General features: G+C 38.7%; 1 protein-coding gene across 5 annotated transcripts in view; it reads right to left on the bottom strand.

Annotated features, from left to right (window-relative positions):
• ZRANB3 (zinc finger RANBP2-type containing 3) overlaps nt 1-17,290 on the bottom strand; it is a 305,162-nt gene that overhangs the window by 185,805 nt on the left and 102,067 nt on the right. For 4 of the 5 annotated variants that reach the window (XM_070768553.1, XM_070768566.1, XM_070768548.1 and 1 more), the window contains one exon: nt 1,560-1,578. In XM_070768553.1, coding sequence (XP_070624654.1) covers nt 1,560-1,578 — 19 coding nt within the window. Of the gene's footprint in view, nt 1-1,559; nt 1,579-8,981; nt 9,381-17,290 lie in introns of all 5 variants that reach the window. The other variant, XM_070768561.1, reaches the window with a different exon arrangement.

Below are 17,290 nucleotides of genomic sequence, written 5' to 3'. Positions count from 1 at the left end.
GTGTAACTGTAAATAATAGGTGATGAAAAGTGAAGAGTATAATGAAAAACTCTTGTTGGCTAAAGCATTCATCGTGAACTCATCATGCACCATCCTTAGTCTAATGTTAACTGAGAAAACAGGGAAATATAAATGCTAAGCAGAGTTCAGGTGCTAATCAAATGTTTATTTCAATCCATGAATGATTCTGCACATTTAAGGCATATTCAAACCACTATAACACCAAATTGAGGAACAAGGTAGCAATGTCATAGCCAGTAAAATGTTCCCCATGAATCACTAGAGGAGATTACCAAATAATACTGCATGTTATATTGACTGTGAACATAAAACTGGTCTGTTTAAAAAATAATTTATACATACATCAATACATGCAGCACCGATTTATACGTTATATAAAATGGTTATACCTAGTTTTGAGGTTTTGAAGTATGAATTTATACTATTTGGTGAAAACATATTCAGGGACTAAAAACCTAAGCCTCTTTTAGTAATTTTGGACTCTCAAATCTATAAATTTATGTAGATTCTTTCGGAATTCATCTTGTTCCAAAATAGACATTTCTACTTTTTTTCCAAATGTCCATGTCCTGTCTCTTTAATTACACCATTGAACTTTTTCACAGGCAATGACTATGTTTCTAACTGTAACATTTAGTCTAAACAAATGTCTATAAAGAGTTCAAACTAAAAACTTCAGTAATTATAAGTCAGCATGAACCAAGAAGCCGTATATCAACCTTCTGCTTGGCATTCATTTGCATGTTATACTCTTATTTACTTTTTTCCTAGAGATACACCATTGGTGAGTCTACATGTAAATTAAATTAAAAAATAGCTAATTGGGAGAATTTTTTATGGTCTCACATATCTTTTTAAAAAATTCAGTATCCATTTTCTTCATCTCTGACATATTTTTAAATGTATATGTTTTGCTATTATCATTAAAGATATCATGAAAACATGTTTCAAAATGATATAAAAAATCAGAACTTTATTGACTTAAATTTACTCAGAATGCATGCAGGGTACTGCAGCTTATGTAGCAAGAGCTTCCCTTTCAGTGGAAAAATCTGAATATGAGTATATACAAGTACATGCCACTCAAAGGTATCAAATTGATTAGTGACAATAAAACACCATTTGAATAGTACATTTCACACTTATACAAAACAATTAAAAATAATCTTTAGAGCAAAATCTTAAAAGTCCAGGTTCTAAGAAAGCAGCATTTTGACAAGTAAAGAAGAGTTCAGCTTTGTTTGGGGTTGCATTCATTCTTCTGAGGCCACAAATACAGAATTTTTGGATCACTAATGTTAATACTAACATGTTCCAAATGCATGCCCTGCATGCATGCACACACAAACACACACGCACATTCTCTTTCCCATTCTTATTCTCTCTGCTGCTGCCCTGCCACCCTCCTCCTCGCCCTCCCCTTCTCCTCTCCATATGCAGATGCACAGTCACATGAGAGAGAGTACAGGGTAAATAGCAGACAATAAAAACTGGCTGGGGAATTTTATAAACCACATAAAAATCATGAAAACACTTACTTCATCAGCCACCATACACCTGGAAAAAAATAAAAATAAAACCAAATTAATGTCTTAATTACCAAAGTCAACCATTTAAAAAGTTTTGATTAAGCGTTGTTAAGTAGCTTGCCACAAAACAGTTTACACATTATAGCACTAAGCCAGAGAGAGGTGTTTATAAGTGTGCATAAGAATAAGGGCCTTTCCTGACTTACAAGACTCTCCAGCTGCCAACGGCATATGGTTATGTGGGACTGTTAGTTTCAGATACGCTGTTTCCCAATGCCCACCCATGATGAGAGCTACAATGACCCTTCGAAAACGTGAGCAAAACAGCAAGTGATTGTACCAATGACTTCCCTCCTTACCAGTAAGTAAGGTTTACTGGTCTCCCCTAGAGATTAGACAGATGCTGTATTAAAGTGCATTAACATGTTTTACAAAAAATTATATTAATATATGCTATATTATACATGCTAGGCCACTTTCAAGCTGAATTTTGTATTCTACTATTATTTCACTAAATTTTCTCCTCCCTATTCTTTCTTATTAACCTACAGAAGTAAATTCTATCCACTGGAAATTGAGGACAGGGGCATAAACTAAGGTCATAATTAGAAGAAAAAAGCAAAGAACAAAACAAAGGATAGCAGATACGGTCCAGATCACGAGGGGTCCTTTAGAGACAGTGAGTACATCATAAGGGGAAAAACCAATCTCTTAACCAAGGTGATATCCAGGAAATTTGGAAAAAAAGAAAAACTGGAATATTATAAAAATCAGAAAGGAAAAAGTCCCTATTTGCATTTTTCTCCTTCCTTTAATCCCAACGGCCTTGACATTATACTATATTACATGCTTTCTTTTAACATAAAACACAAATTAAGAATTTGGTAATAAATACATTATTAAGAAATAACCTACAGGTAAAATGGAATTTTGTTCTTAAAATGAAAAAAAGATGGTAGGTTATATATTAAGTTTTTATGGGAAAATAAAATATAAATAGTCTAACTGAAATTTAAAACATATGCAAGAGTAACAAGTTTATTACATTTTTTCCAAACAGGCTGGAAAAGTAGAAAACTAAAAAGCAATACTTTGAAAAATATGACTTATTTCCAGGAAGATTTACATGTATACCTACTTTTTCATTTTAACATCCAATTCAAATTTGATAAAGATGTCATTTGAAGTATATATTATTTATTGAGTGCCTGTTAAGTAACTCAATAGGGAAGAGAAGGGAGTGACAGAGGATGAGATGGTTGGATGGTATCACCGACTCAATGGACATGAGTTTGAACAAACTCTGGGACATAGGGGAGGACAGGGAAGCCTGGCTGCTGCAGTTCATGGGGTTGCAGAGTCATACCCAACTTAGTGACTGAACAACATTATGTGACTAGCACTACCATAAGTTTGTGTGCTCAATCGTGTTAGACTCTTTGCGACCCCATGGACTGTAGCCCGCCGGCCTCCTCTTCCATGGGATTTCCCTAGCAGCAATACTGGAGTGGGTTGCTATTTTCTCCTCCAGGGGATCTTCAAGACCCAGATCAAACCTGCGGCTCTTGCATTGGCAGGCAGATTCTTTACCACTGAGCCACCTGGGAAGCCCAAGTCCTAGGGATAGAGCATTTAAAGGTTTTTCCTCATAAAGGGTGACTGGAAGAACTTCTGACAATGAACAAATAAATGATCTTAGTGGTGATATGTGCCATTAAAAAAACTGAAACAAGGTAAGTGGAATAGGGAAGTAAGGGAGTTTCTACTTTATATAGTGGTCAGGAATAATCTTTACGATAAAGCAATTCAAACAGATCTGAATAAGTTGTCACAAATTTAATGCGGAAGGGAATCATGAGAAAATCTGGAGGAGGAGAACTCTAAACAAAGCAATGAGCAAATGCAAGAGCTCTGAGATAAGATGGTTATGATGTAGTTAAGCAAACGGAGGGAGTCTAATGTGATTAAAATGCACTGAGTCATGGCAAATGGTAGAAAATAAGGTTGGAAGCACCTTAGGTCCTGACCATGGACAGCCATAAGCAATGGCATAAAGTCTAGATTTCCTTAGAATCCTTTGGAAGTAAGCAACATTTAACTTTTTAAAAACATTACTCTGGCTTCTAGAGAATAAACTATAGAGGACAAAAGCAGAAACAGAGAGAGCAGATAGGAGGCACCTGAAGTAGAACAAGAGAGGAACAACAATATATGGATGCATGATAGAGACAGAGTTGGTGAAAAGTGGTCAGTTTAGACACATTTTGAAAGCACAGTCAATAGGATATGCTGAACAATTGGGATAGAGATATCATGGATATGAAACAGGGGAAAGAAGTCAAAAATGAATCTTAAGATACTGGCTTAAGCAATTAACTGTGAAAAAATGGTGGTAATGCATTCACTGAGAAGGGAAGGGTGGGGAGAACAGCAGGTTTGGAGGTCACAATCAAAAGTTCTGTTTGGGGGACTTCCCTGGTGGTCCAGTGGTTAGGATTCCATGCTTCCACTTCAGGGGGCAGAGTTCAATCCCTGGTTGGGGAGCTAAGATCCTGCAAGTGGCAGCAAGATTAAAAAAAAAAGGTTTGGATCTATAGCCTTTCTGGTATCCATTAGATACCCCAGTTGTACTGTTGGGTGGGGCACGGGATATGTGAGTCAGGGGAATAGCAGGGACTGATATAATAAATCTGAGAGTCATTAGAATATAAATGCATTGGAATGAGAAAGGATCAGGGATAGTCTGTAATATAACACCTTGATTGTGGCTTATTTTCTATACCCAACTCCAAGTTTCTTAACTTTCTAAAGTTAAGCAGCTACTGTGACCTGCAGGCTGCTAGATGAGGTTTATGACTCTAGTGAAGTAACATCAGAGCAAACTGTTAGGCAGCTAAACCATCCCATGGGTGGTTAACTGACTGAAAAATAGCATCAGAGCCCTGGGCAACAATTGACACGACTGATGGCTGCGGATCACTGCCTTGGCTTGGCTTTTAAGTATCTGAAGACCTCAGTTGTAAGATTGTCTTCCAGCCCTCTGGTTATGCTGGATTCTCCTAACATGAGACAGGTGGGTCTTCCGAACTTTGGAAACCAGGACAGTTCAAGTCCATCAAAGAGCACTGAGCTTCCTTCAGGTACTTCTAGTGGGGCTGACTGTCCTTCAAATTTAGGTACTATATCTGTCCCAACCTCTGGCAGTCCTGCTATTTACAATAGTTCAGCAACCAGACTTGATTTCCAATGAGCTGTCATAGAAACAGTCATCATTGAAGCTGAAGCTCCAAAACTTTGGCCACCTGATGTGGACAGCTGACTCATTGGGAAAGACCCTGGTGAAGACTGAAGACAGAAGGAGAAGAGCACGACAGAGGATGAGAGACAGTTGGATGGCATCACCGATTCAATGGACATGAACTTGGGCAAACTCCGGGAGATGATGAGGGACAGGGAAGCCTGGTGGGCTTCCATGGGGTCTCAAAGAGTCAGACACAACTTGGCGACTGAACAACAACAATAACAATCATAGAAAAATAACTGATCATGTGAGAGGCCCCATCATCTGAAAGAACAGAACACAATAATCAGAATATATATCTAGTGAAATAGCAGTGCTAGAAAGACTAAACACCTGCACAAAAATTGTTATAGCACCTAAATAAATTCTAATGCAACAAACACACACACTCCCTTGCATGATTTCCAAACTAAATTGAATATATAAATTTTTTAAAAAGATGATTATTACTGACAGCTAAATCGGTAGACTATGAGATGAAGTGCAAAGAAAAAACACTTGAAGAACAGAACCTGAAAACTAATGTGAAAAATTGTTCAAAAGGAGAAAGGACACAATATACAAAGGAGAAGCAAAAATTAAAGAAATTTCTTTGGGCTAAAAAAAACACTTCTGATGGATAACTGAAATGGAGAACCTCATTTCAGGGTGAGCTGAAAAGAAAAGACAAATATCTATTCACATCCTCATAAAATTCATTAATCTTATGAATAAAAAGAAAACCTTGTAAGTATTTAGACTGAAAGAAAAATTATCAATAAAGGGAAAAAAAACAACTGCATTGCACTTTTATCATCAACATCAGAAAACTAAAAAACAACAGAAACTAATCTAGACTACTTGAAAGGAAAGCAGAACTCATGAATCTTATATCCAGTTGCTAAGTCACTTCAGTCATGTCCGACTCTGTGCGACCCCAGAGACAGCAGCCTACCAGGCTCCTCTGTCCCTGGGATTCTCCAGGCAAGAACACTGGAGTGGGTGGGATGGCAAAGAGACATGCAGCTAATCAAGATCGCCAAGATTATATCACTTAGGCAAACCATTTGAAGAAAAATATTTGAGAAAAATAATCAAACAACTGGGTTCCAAAATCACTGCAGGTGGTGACTGCAGCCATGAAATTAAAAGATGCTTACTCCTTGGAAGGAAAGTTATGACCAACCTAGATAGCATATTGAAAAGCACAGACATTACTTTGCCAACAAAGGTTCGTCTAGTGAAGGCTGTGGTTTTTCCTGTGGTCATGTATGGATGTGAGAGTTGGACTGTGAAGAAGGCTGAGCACCGAAGAATTGATGCTTTTGAACTGTGGTGTTGGAGAAGACTCTTGAGAGTCCCTTGGACTGCAAGGAGATCCAACCTGTCCATTCTGAAGATCAGCCCTGGGATTTCTTTGGAAGGAATGATGCTAAAGCTGAAACTCCAGTACTTTGGCCACCTTATGCAAAGAGTTGACTCATTGGAAAAGACTCTGTTGCTGGGAGGGATAGGGGGCAGGAGGAGAAGGGGATGACAGAGGATGAGATGGCTGGATGGCATCACTGACTCGATGGATGTGAGTCTGAGTGAACTCTGGGAGTCGGTGATGGACAGGGAGGCCTGGCGTGCTGAGATTCATGGGGTCGCCAAGAGTCGGACACGACTGAGGGACTGAACTGAACTAACTGAATACAGATTCAAGATAGAAGACGAAAAGGAAATGTGATTGGCAATGAAACTATATATACGTGAATTGAGTGGATGATGTATATTCTAAATGAAGACTCTGCAAGTGGAAGGACCTCATTCTGCAATCTGAAAGTGCAAAACTGAAGGGTGGTAACAACGGAGAGAGGCAGTACTAAAATTATTCTAAAGCAGAATACTAAATTTGTTCTTGTTGTTTAGTCACTAAGTTGTCTACAACTCTTCTGCAATCCCACGGACTAAGTAGCCCACCAGGCTCCTCTGTCTATGGGATTTTCCAGGCAAGAATACTGAAGTAAATTGCCATTTCCTTCTTCAGTGGATCTTCCTAATCCAGGGATCAAATCCACATCTCCTGTACTGGTAGGCAGATTCTTTACCACTGAGCCACCAGGGAAGCTCCAGAAAACCAAACTGGTGATATTTAAAGTCAGGAGACTAAATGGGATCACCTAGGAAGAAGAGAGCTACTGACAGAAAGCCCTGGAGCGCTCCAACAATAAGAGGTCACAAAAGGGAGAAAGATCCAGCAAAGGAAACTGAGAAGGATCCAGTAATATAAAAAGATACAAGAAGAATGTAGTGACCTTGAGGCCAAGTTAAGAAACTGTTTTGGGACGGCGCTAATGAACAACTATGACAAATGCTGCTGACAAGTCTAGTGAAATTCGGTCTAAGAATTGATCATTTGATTTGGGAAGAGATCATTCACAGCCCTGACAAGAGCAACTTTGATAGAACAGTAGGGAACAAAAGCCTCACCTGAAAGGGTTCAGGAGACAATGTAAAGAGAAGAAGGGCAGAGACTGAGTAGAGATTACTGTCTAAAGGAATTATTCTGTACGGGGAACACATAAATATGGTAGTACTACTGCTCAAAAGAAAAGTAGGGAACAGAGAAGATATTTTAAAAAGACAAAATACTATACATAACCCAATCACTGACTCTATGAGTGTAACATCTGTGGATCAGACACTTGGCAATCAAGTTAAGACAACAAATAAAAATGGTCAAGTAGCTATGCATGAAGATGGTAACAGAAGAAGTAGAAGATGGTAACAGAAGAAGTAGAAAAGAATGGGGTTCTCCTGCAAAAACTGTAAAAAAAAAAAAAAAAAAAAAAAGGAAGGAATTTTTTTCATGCCTACAACCTTGGGAACCACTCTTATTCTGAAAGCAAAGGGAAGGAACTAAAAATATTTATGGAGGTAGAGAACAAGGTTCAGGGACTAAGAAGTCCAGGGGATACACATTTCAAAACAGGGTAAATGGGTTAACAGTGTCAAATGCTGCAAAGGATGACTAAAAGGACACCATACTAAGCTCATATGTAAGCTCACTTGCAGTTCTCATTTGTTGAGAGGATTGTGGATAGTTTTTTAAAAAAAAAAGGGAGGCAACAGATACAGGGTAATCAGAAAGGAATTTTGGTAGCAAAAAACAAGAGAAAAACTAAAAATAGGGAAGTAGCCATATAACATGTTGGAAACCCGAACAATGGGCACGGAGTCAACATTGAGAAGGAAAACAATAAAAATGACTGATGGAGACCATAATATAAAAAGTGAAAATATAGCTAATCCAATTTCTCACTTCATAGAAATTTTATATCATATCTGAATGAAACTAAAGCCTAAACTTCATTTGTAAATGAAGGACTGCCCATTATCACATTATTACACAGAATTACATTATATCTATGGAAATATAAACAGTTTTTTTCTCCCACTGGGAAATAGCAAATACAATCCATATTATAGGGACTTTAACCTACAGCTAGAATGAAAACCTTCATTAAAGAATATGCATTTTATTTGTCAAACCTGGTTTGGTATGCCAATAGCTATACAATTTTATCTGAATTTAACAAGCAGTTCAGTTTTCCGTTTTCATAAAAAAAATAACATTTCTTTGTTCCAAATTCATTGTTAATTGCTTGAATCATAGCTTATCCAGCATGGCTGCAGACATCAAAAAAGCAACTTTCCATTTCACTGAGTTGTTTCCAAAACCTTGAGGCTCCTTACATTAATCACCACTTACAGTATCAAGACATATATATTCTGGTATTTGCAGCAGCCATATCTATGGATGTACATGTTCAGTGTTAGCTATTTTAAACCCCAACTCAAATACAGGTAGAAAAGAGAAAACTGAACAGCATTATACTTTCCTAACAATCACTCTACATACCAGCTAAATTTCTCTTCTAAGACTCATAGAACAAAATAATGTGTGTTTAACTGGAAGCTTTTCTCCAATTTCCTTATATTAAAAAAAAAAACAAAATACCTTTTCAATAATTAACACCCATATCTCTTTTGAATAAATCATGTCAAAAAGAAAATAGAAAAACTCTCCAAGAGAATATTTTGATGACATTCAGAACTTAATGCTCTAATTCTGTATGAAAAACCTAGTTGAAAAGCAGAGACATTACCTTGCTGACAAAGGTCCATTGAGTCAAAGCTACAGTTTTTCCAGTAGTCATGGATGGATATGAGTTCAACCATAAAGAAGGCTGAGCACCGAAGAACTGAGGCTTTAGAACTGTAGTGCTAGAGAAGACTCTTGAGAGTCACTTGGACAGCAAGGAGATCAAACCAGGCAATCCTGAGGGAAATCAATCCTGAATATTCCTTGGAAGGACTGATGCTGAAGCTGAAGTTCCAATACTTGGCCACCCGACTGATGCTGGGAAAAATTGAAGGCAGGAGGAGAATGGGACGACAGAGGACGATATGGTTGGATGGTATCACTGACTCAATGGACATGAGTTTAAGCCAACTCAAGGAGACATAGAAGGACAGCGAAGCCTGGTGAGCTGCAGTTCATAGGGCTGCAAAGAGTCAGACACAACTCAGTGACCGAACAACAAATTCTGTTTTGAATCAGAAGTACAGAATTCAGGACTCAGTACATGAAAACAGAATCTGCTTAATCAATTACCATGCATGCTGTGACCTCAGATGTGGGCTATTATCCCAGGAAGAATACTGACTTTTTGGATATTCATATGAAACCGTCCATAACAATTTAATATGGTTAATATACTACCATATCACCCTTTAGTATGGTATATTTGACCAATGCTAACTTAATGTTAGTCAACAAAGGTCTGTACAGTCAAAGCTATGGTTTTTCCAGTAGTCATGTACAGATGTGAGAGTTGTACCATAAAGATGGCTGAGACCAAAGAATTGATGCTTTCGAATTGTGATGCTGGAGAAGACTCTTGAGAGTCCCTTGGATAGCAAGGAGTTCAAACCAGTCAATCCTAAAACCAGGTTAATCCTAACCCTGAATATTCATTGGAAGGACTGATGCTCAAGCTCCAGTACTCTGGTCACCTGACGGGAAGAGCCAATTCATTAGAAAAGACTCTGATGTTGGGAAAGATTGAAGGCAGGAGAAGAAGGGGCAACAGAGGATGAGATGGCTGGATGATATCACTGACTCAATGGACATGAGTTTGAGCAAACTCTGGGAGATAGTGAAAGACAGGGAAACCTGGTGCACTACAGTCCATGGGGTGGCAAAGAGTTGGACATGACTTAGCAACAGAACAACAACTTAATGTTACTTTAATAAACCCACCCACTATTCCCTATAGACTAAGCCACAGGGCCAGGAGTTCAGAGAAGCAAGTCACAACAATTTTTCTAGCTAGAGCCGTATCTTAAAATCCCTTTCCCCATAACTATCAAAGTTCAACATGATAAAATGGCCTGTGTTTTATTTGTTTACTTTTAATATTATTTACTTGGGGATACATTATATCCACATGCTTTAAGAGGTACAAAAATAGAAAATCTTTCTCCAATGGCCATTCCTCAAGGGTGTTCCAGACATTGGCTGTAACCAATTTCTTGTGTAGTTTTCTGGAAACAGGCTCTGTGAATACAAGTTAATATACGTGTGTGCATGTGAATACAGTATGTACGTATGTGTGTGTGTGTGTATAGATATGTATGTGTGTCACAACTAATAACTTAAGATTTACACCTTTCCTAATCTTATGTAAAATCCCTAAAGTCCACAATATAATACTGTAACATGATATTAACATGTAACATAAAAGAGAAAGGCGGGGGGGGGGCGGAAATTGAGGTTGAAAATTAGAAAAAAAAAATTTCTTGCTTTGACAAATGGTAAATATATGTGGTCAGGAAACCCTCTGCTTCAGCTCTCAACTAGCTTGATTTTTCATACTGTCTGCGGTAGAACAACATTTTCTGGAAAAGATCTCCTGGGCCTCCCAGCCACTCCTGATTCTCCTACTAGCTTTCATCTCTGCCCCATTTCCTGGTGCCTCCTCTGCTACTCCACTTCTTCTGTGTTCAATCTTCAGTCACATTCTCCTTGTGCTCCTCTTAAATTCCTAAAGCTGTCATTCATCCTCATAGTTTTAAGTACCACACATACACAAGTCCTAAATCTGCACCTAAGGCTTTTACAATATACTCCAGATACATGCATATTTAAAACCGCTTTTTGGAACTTTTCCCTGAATATCCTGAAGTTATTATGGCATAGGATACATGTTTATATTTGAAACTGAAGCTAATTAAGCACTTGATTAAAACAAAAACAATCAAACCTCTAGAGGGATTATTTAAACAATGGATTTGAGTCTGTGACTCTCACCCTTGGGTTAGAAATTTCTGTTAAAAACAAAAGCTACAAAACAGAAGCATTTATTTTGTTTGTGAATCAAATTGGTCTGCCTCATAACTGTAAAAGCTTAAAGCAATGCTCTTATTTGCAAGCATATAGTTAAACATATCTTAGACCTCTATCGCCAGTTTCTTAAGTCTCATCTGTTTTATGAAATGACTAAGCCAAGTTTGATATCAAACCAGTTAATCCTAAAGGAAATCAACTCTGAAAATTCACTGGAAGGACTGATTCTGAAGTTGAAGCTCTAATACTTTGGCCACCTGATGTGAAGAGCTGACTCACTGGAAAAGACCCTGCAGCAGGTGAGAGAGGATGAGATGATTGGATGGCATCACAGACCCAATGGACATGAGTTTGAGAAAACTCTGGGAGATAGTGACAGACAAGGAAGTCATGAGTGCTGCAGTCCATGGGGTTGCAAAGAGTCCAACATGACTTAGTGACTGAACAACAAGTCAAGTAAGCTATGCTGGGATAAAATGAGATAATACATTGTAAATAAAAAGGTACCATAAAAACTTTAGTGCTGTTATGATGGTGATAATAAGTTCTGTTCAATAAACTCCAAATAACTATGTTCACTGTCAAAAAGTAAGTACTGGCAGTGAACAAAGGGAAGATACAAAGGACAATGGGCTTCCCTGGTGGCTCAGTGGCAAAAAATAAGCCTGCCAATACAGGAGACGTGGGTCCCATTCCTGGGTCAGGAAGATCCCCTGGAGAAGGAAGTGGCAAACCACACTAGTATTCTTGCCTTGAAAATTCCACAGACAGTGGAGCCTGGTGGGCTAAGTCTGCTGCTGCTGCTAAGTCACTGTGTCTGACTCTGTGCGACCCCATAGACGGCAGCCCACCAGGCTCCGCTGTCCCTGGGTTGCTAAGTCTATGGGGTCTCAGAAGTGTAGGACATAACTTAGTGACTAGACAACAGAGGGCAGTGGCTTCCAATTTAGCCGTTGAAAATGGAAGGAAATGTGACGACTTTAAAAACTGGTTTTATAAACACTGTTTTCATGAGGATGCAAGGAAAGAAACAACTCAAAATGGCTTAACCACTAAAGAGAATTAATATATCACATAATATATAATGAGAAATCCAGGGTGGGATGATTTCCAGGTGTAGTCTACTCATGTCATCGTTCTGCTGGTTCATCCTAAGTAGCTCCAGAGAACATAGCCTTACCCACCATGTTCAGAGACACATGGAAGGTACATCCAAAGAATTCTAGGCTCTGTTGACAGGGAAGGAGAGGAGAAAGATTTTACATGAAGCAACCCATATCTGCTGTACATGTTATGACTTTGAAAAACAGACTAAGATAACATTTAGTGATTTCTTTTGTGTTAGTTCTTTTTACCCATTATGAAACACCAATCACACACAGGAAGGACATAAAAGTCTGGTAATAATTTCAAGGTACATAAGAGATGTGGGGGAGTATAAACAAATCTGTGTGTATACCAACAACCCAATGAAGTTTCAAAAAGAATTGCTCTTCCTGTTCATGAGTTTTTTAAAAATTAAACTAACCCCTAATGCGTGATAATATCTTGAAAATATTATGCTTCATTAGTCTGACTTCATTAGCACAAAATTACCCTGTAACTTTCAAGAATAAAGAGCAAAACAGGAAATAGTGTCTGCATCCTCCTAGGGTTTAAAAAAATGGTGTATCTAAGCTATTTTGAGAGAATTATTATTGTTTTCAGGGTGTATAATAATTTCCCCTGGGCCATTATACCACATGTTAGTTTTCACACAATTATTTGTAACTATTTATACAACTGCAGGTCAAAAAAAGGTGAATATTCCTGCAATAATTAGTGGGAGAATTTTAACGGATTAGACAATAACATTCATTAGAATATTTTGGAGTTAAAAACAAAAATATAGTTCATATAAAAAGCAAATAAGAAGTAATTCAGGTCTGCCTGATCTAGTCTAAAGTGACTTTGTGTGCTTAGTCACTCAGCTGTATCCAACTGTTTGTGACTCCATGGACTGTAGCCCGTCAGGCTCCTCTGTCCATGAGATTCTCCAGGCAAGGATACTTAACTGGAGTAGGTGGCCATTCCCTTACCAGGGATCTTCCCAACCCAGGTCTCCCTCATTGCAGGCAGATTCTTTACCAGCTGAGCCACCAGAGAAGCCCCACTTATAAGTAGTAAAAATGATTTACAGTAATAAAATTACTTAATAAAGACATGTACACCATTGATGGGGAAGCCCCCTTGTGGCTCAGACAGTAAAGATGCTTAAATATTGCTAGGTAGATGGAGAAATAAGTTAAATAGTTTTATTACAAACAGAATTCTCTCAAAACATGGAAATAAAATAATCTTTTGCCTACAAATTCCTTTTAGCCTATATTTTGGATTTATTGAATTATATATTAATAAAGCCTGAGCACTTTTATTACTGTCTCAAGCTTGTGGAGCTGTGAGGCTGAATTAGTGGAGTGAGTGAGTGAGTGAGTGAAGTTGCTCAGTCATGTCCGACTCTTTGTGACCCCATGGACTGTAACCCACCAGGCTCCTCCATCCATGGGATTCTCCAGGCAAGAATACTGGAATGGATTGCCATTTCCTTCTCCATGGGATCTTCCCAACCCAGGGATCAAACCCAGGTCTCCCACATTACAGGCAGATGCTTTAACCTCTGAGCCACCAGGGAAGCACATATTAAATTAGTGGAAGGACATATTAAAAATTATTTTAAATTTCAATAACCACCAAGCACATGATATTCACTAATATTGATTTGGTCATTCACCAGATATACCTTTGAGCACCAGGCATAGTGCTAGGCCTTTTATCTGAGCAAGATGCAAATATATTAGCAATAAGTGTACTTGAAGTCCTTTCAAGGCCAAGATTAAGGCCAAAGACAGGAGTAGTCACTTCTATCTAAGTGTGCAATGAAAGTTACATTCAAAAGCATATGACGAAGCATTAAAATATTGACTGGGTTCAGAATGAATGCCTCAAGCAGGGCCTCATATTTGAGTAATCATCAAACTTATTTCAAAGGAAAATATTCACCCAAAACCTTATTATTAATTAAAAAAAATTATGTCAAATAAGTACAAACCCAAAACTAGGAACAAACTCCTTATACTTACAGATTTTAGAAAATATTTTAAAAATGAGAACACGTTTACGAAATGAGGAATAAACCACAAAATAAAAACAATTCAATTTAACAATATTAATTTGATAGATGGTATCATTTTGCAGAAATAAAATTGATGCCTTGGGATTTTATGGTAAAAAGAAATAGACTTTCGTCTACTTAATATTTAAGCTGTGTCATATCCTGTATTTACTTCTGTAATGAGAGGGAATTCACAACAGCCACACAAATAAAATGCCACAAAGTAATGACCAAAACAGATAGGACTATTTTCCCCATTACTTTGCCTCTCCTGCTACTTATCAGGAAGCTTGGAGTTAGTAGCACCTGCTAGACCAGCAGCCAAGATGTCAAAGCAACACCTCTACAATCTTCTCATTCTTTCTTCCTAGTAGGCCATAAGATAGCTGCTACAATTCCAAGTTTGGCATCCTTGTTTGATGCAGGAAGAAAAGAAAAGGACAAAAGGGTACATCCCAACTGAGTTGACCCTATTTTAACAAGTTTTCCCAGAATCACTATCCAGAAACTTCTACTAAGGTTTCATTGGCCACATTGTGTCACAGAACCACTCCTAGTTGAAATGGAGCTTAGAAAAGAGGAGTTTTGGCTGGGCATTTAGATTCCACCCCACAGGGTTGAGTCAGTGAGGGTAAAGGGAAGAGGGATTTGGGGAAAGTAACATCATTGTTGTTGTTGTTCAGTCACTCAGTCATGTCCCACTCTTTTTGACCCCAAGGACTGCAACACACCAGGCTTCCCTGTCCTTCACTATTTCTCAGAGTTCGCAAAAACTCATGTCCATTGAATTGGTGATGCCATCCAACAGGCTCCTCCATCCCTTTCTCCTGCCCTCAATCTTTCCCAGCATCAGGGTCTTTTCTAATGAGTTGGCTCTCTGCATCATGTGGCCAAAGAATTGGAGCTTCCTCTTCAGAATCAATGCTTCCAAAGAATAGTCAAAATTGATTTCATTTAGGATTGACTATTTTGATCACCTTGCAGTCCAAGGGACTCTCCAACACCACAGTTCAAACACATCAGGTCTTTGGCATTCAGCCTTCTTTATGGTCCAACTCTCATATCCATACATGGCTACTAGAAAAACCATAGCTTTGATTAGATGGACCTTTGTCGGCAAAATGATGTCTCTATTTTTTAATCTGCTATCTAGGTTTGTCATGGTATTTCTTTCAAGGAGCAAGCATCTTTTAATTTCATGGTGGTAGTCACCATCTGCAGTGATTTTGGAGATTAAGAAAATGAAGTCTGTCACTGTTTCCATTGTTTCCCCATCTATTTGCCATGAAGTGATGGGACTGGATGCCATGATCTTTGTTTTTTGAATGTTGAGTGTTAAGCCAACATTTGCACTCTCCTCTTTCACTTTCATCAAGAGGCTCTTCAGTTCCTCTTCACATTCTGCCATAAGGATGGGACTGTCTACATATCCAAGGTTATTGACATTTCACCCTGCAATCTTGATTCCAGCTTGTGTTTCATCCAGCCCCGCATTTCTAATGATGTTCAGTTCAGTTGCTCAGTCGTGTCTGACTCTCTGCAACCCGGTGGACTACAGCACTCTAGGCTTCCCTGTCCATCACCAACTCCTGGAATTTACTCAAACTCATGTCCATTGAGTCAGTGATGCCATCCAACCATCTCATCTTCTGTTGTCCCTTCTCCTCCTGTCTTCACTCTTTCCCAGCATCAGGGTCTTTTCAAATAAGTCAGTTCTTCGCATCAGGTGGCCAAAGTATTGGAATTTCAGCTTCAGCATCAGTCCTTCCAAAGAATATTCAGGATTGATTTCCTTTAGGATGGACTGGTGGGATCTCCTGGCAGTCCAAGGGACTCTCAAGACAGTACACTTCTCCAACATCACAGTTCAAAAGCATCAATTCTTTGGCATTCAGCTTTCTTTATAGTCCAACTCTCACATCCATACCTGATTGTTTGATAAACCATAGTTTTGACTAGATATATCACTTCATGGCAAATAGATGGGGAAACAGTGGAAACAGTGGCTGACTTTATTTTGGGGGGCTCCAAAATCACTGCAGATGGTGACTGCAGCCATGAAATTAAAAGACGCTTACTCCTTGGAAGGAAAGTTATGACCAACCTAGACAGCATTTTAAAAAGCAGAGGCATTATTTTGTCAACAAAGGTTTGTCTAGTCAAGGCTATGGTTTTTCCAGTGGTCATGTATGGATGTGAGAGTTCAACTATAAAGAAAGCTGAGTGCCAAAGAATTGATGCTTTTGAACTGTGGTGTTGAAGAAGACTCTTGAGAGTCCCTTGGACTGCAAGGAGATTCAACCAGTCCATCCTAAAGGAGATCAGTCCTGGGCGTTCATTACTGGGACTGATTTTGAAGGTGAAACTCTGATACTTTGGCCACCTGATGTGAAGAACTGACTCATTTGAAAAGACCCCGAAGCTGGGAAATATTGAGGGCAGGAGGAGAAGGGGACGACAGATGATTAGATGGTTGGATGGCATCACCGACTCAATGGAAATGGGTTTGGGTGGACTCTGGGAGTTGGTGATGGACAGGGAGGCCTGACATGGTACGGTTCATGGGGTCGCAGAGTCGGACACGGCTGAGTGACTGAACTAAATTTAACCTTTGTTGGCAATGCAGTGTCTCTGCTTTTTACTATGCTGTCTAGGTTGGTCATAGCTTTTCTTCCAACCAGCAAGTGTTTTTTAATTTCATGGCTGCAGTCACCATCTGCAGTGATTTGGGAGTCCAAAACAATAAAGTCTGACACTGTTTCCACTGTTTCCCCATCTATTTCCCATGAAGTGATGGGACCAGATGTCATGATCTTCATTTTTTGAATGTGGAGTTTTAAGCCAACTTTTTCACTCTCCTCTTTCACTTTCATCAAGAAGCCTTTTAGTTCCTCTTCACTTTCTGCCATAAGGGT

Source organism: Bos indicus, chromosome 2, assembly GCF_029378745.1.
Source record: "Bos indicus isolate NIAB-ARS_2022 breed Sahiwal x Tharparkar chromosome 2, NIAB-ARS_B.indTharparkar_mat_pri_1.0, whole genome shotgun sequence".
NCBI classification, from domain to species: Eukaryota; Metazoa; Chordata; class Mammalia; order Artiodactyla; family Bovidae; genus Bos; species Bos indicus.
The sequence above is the reverse complement of the archived record's forward strand: the minus strand, read 5'-3'. Positions and strand labels throughout refer to the sequence as shown.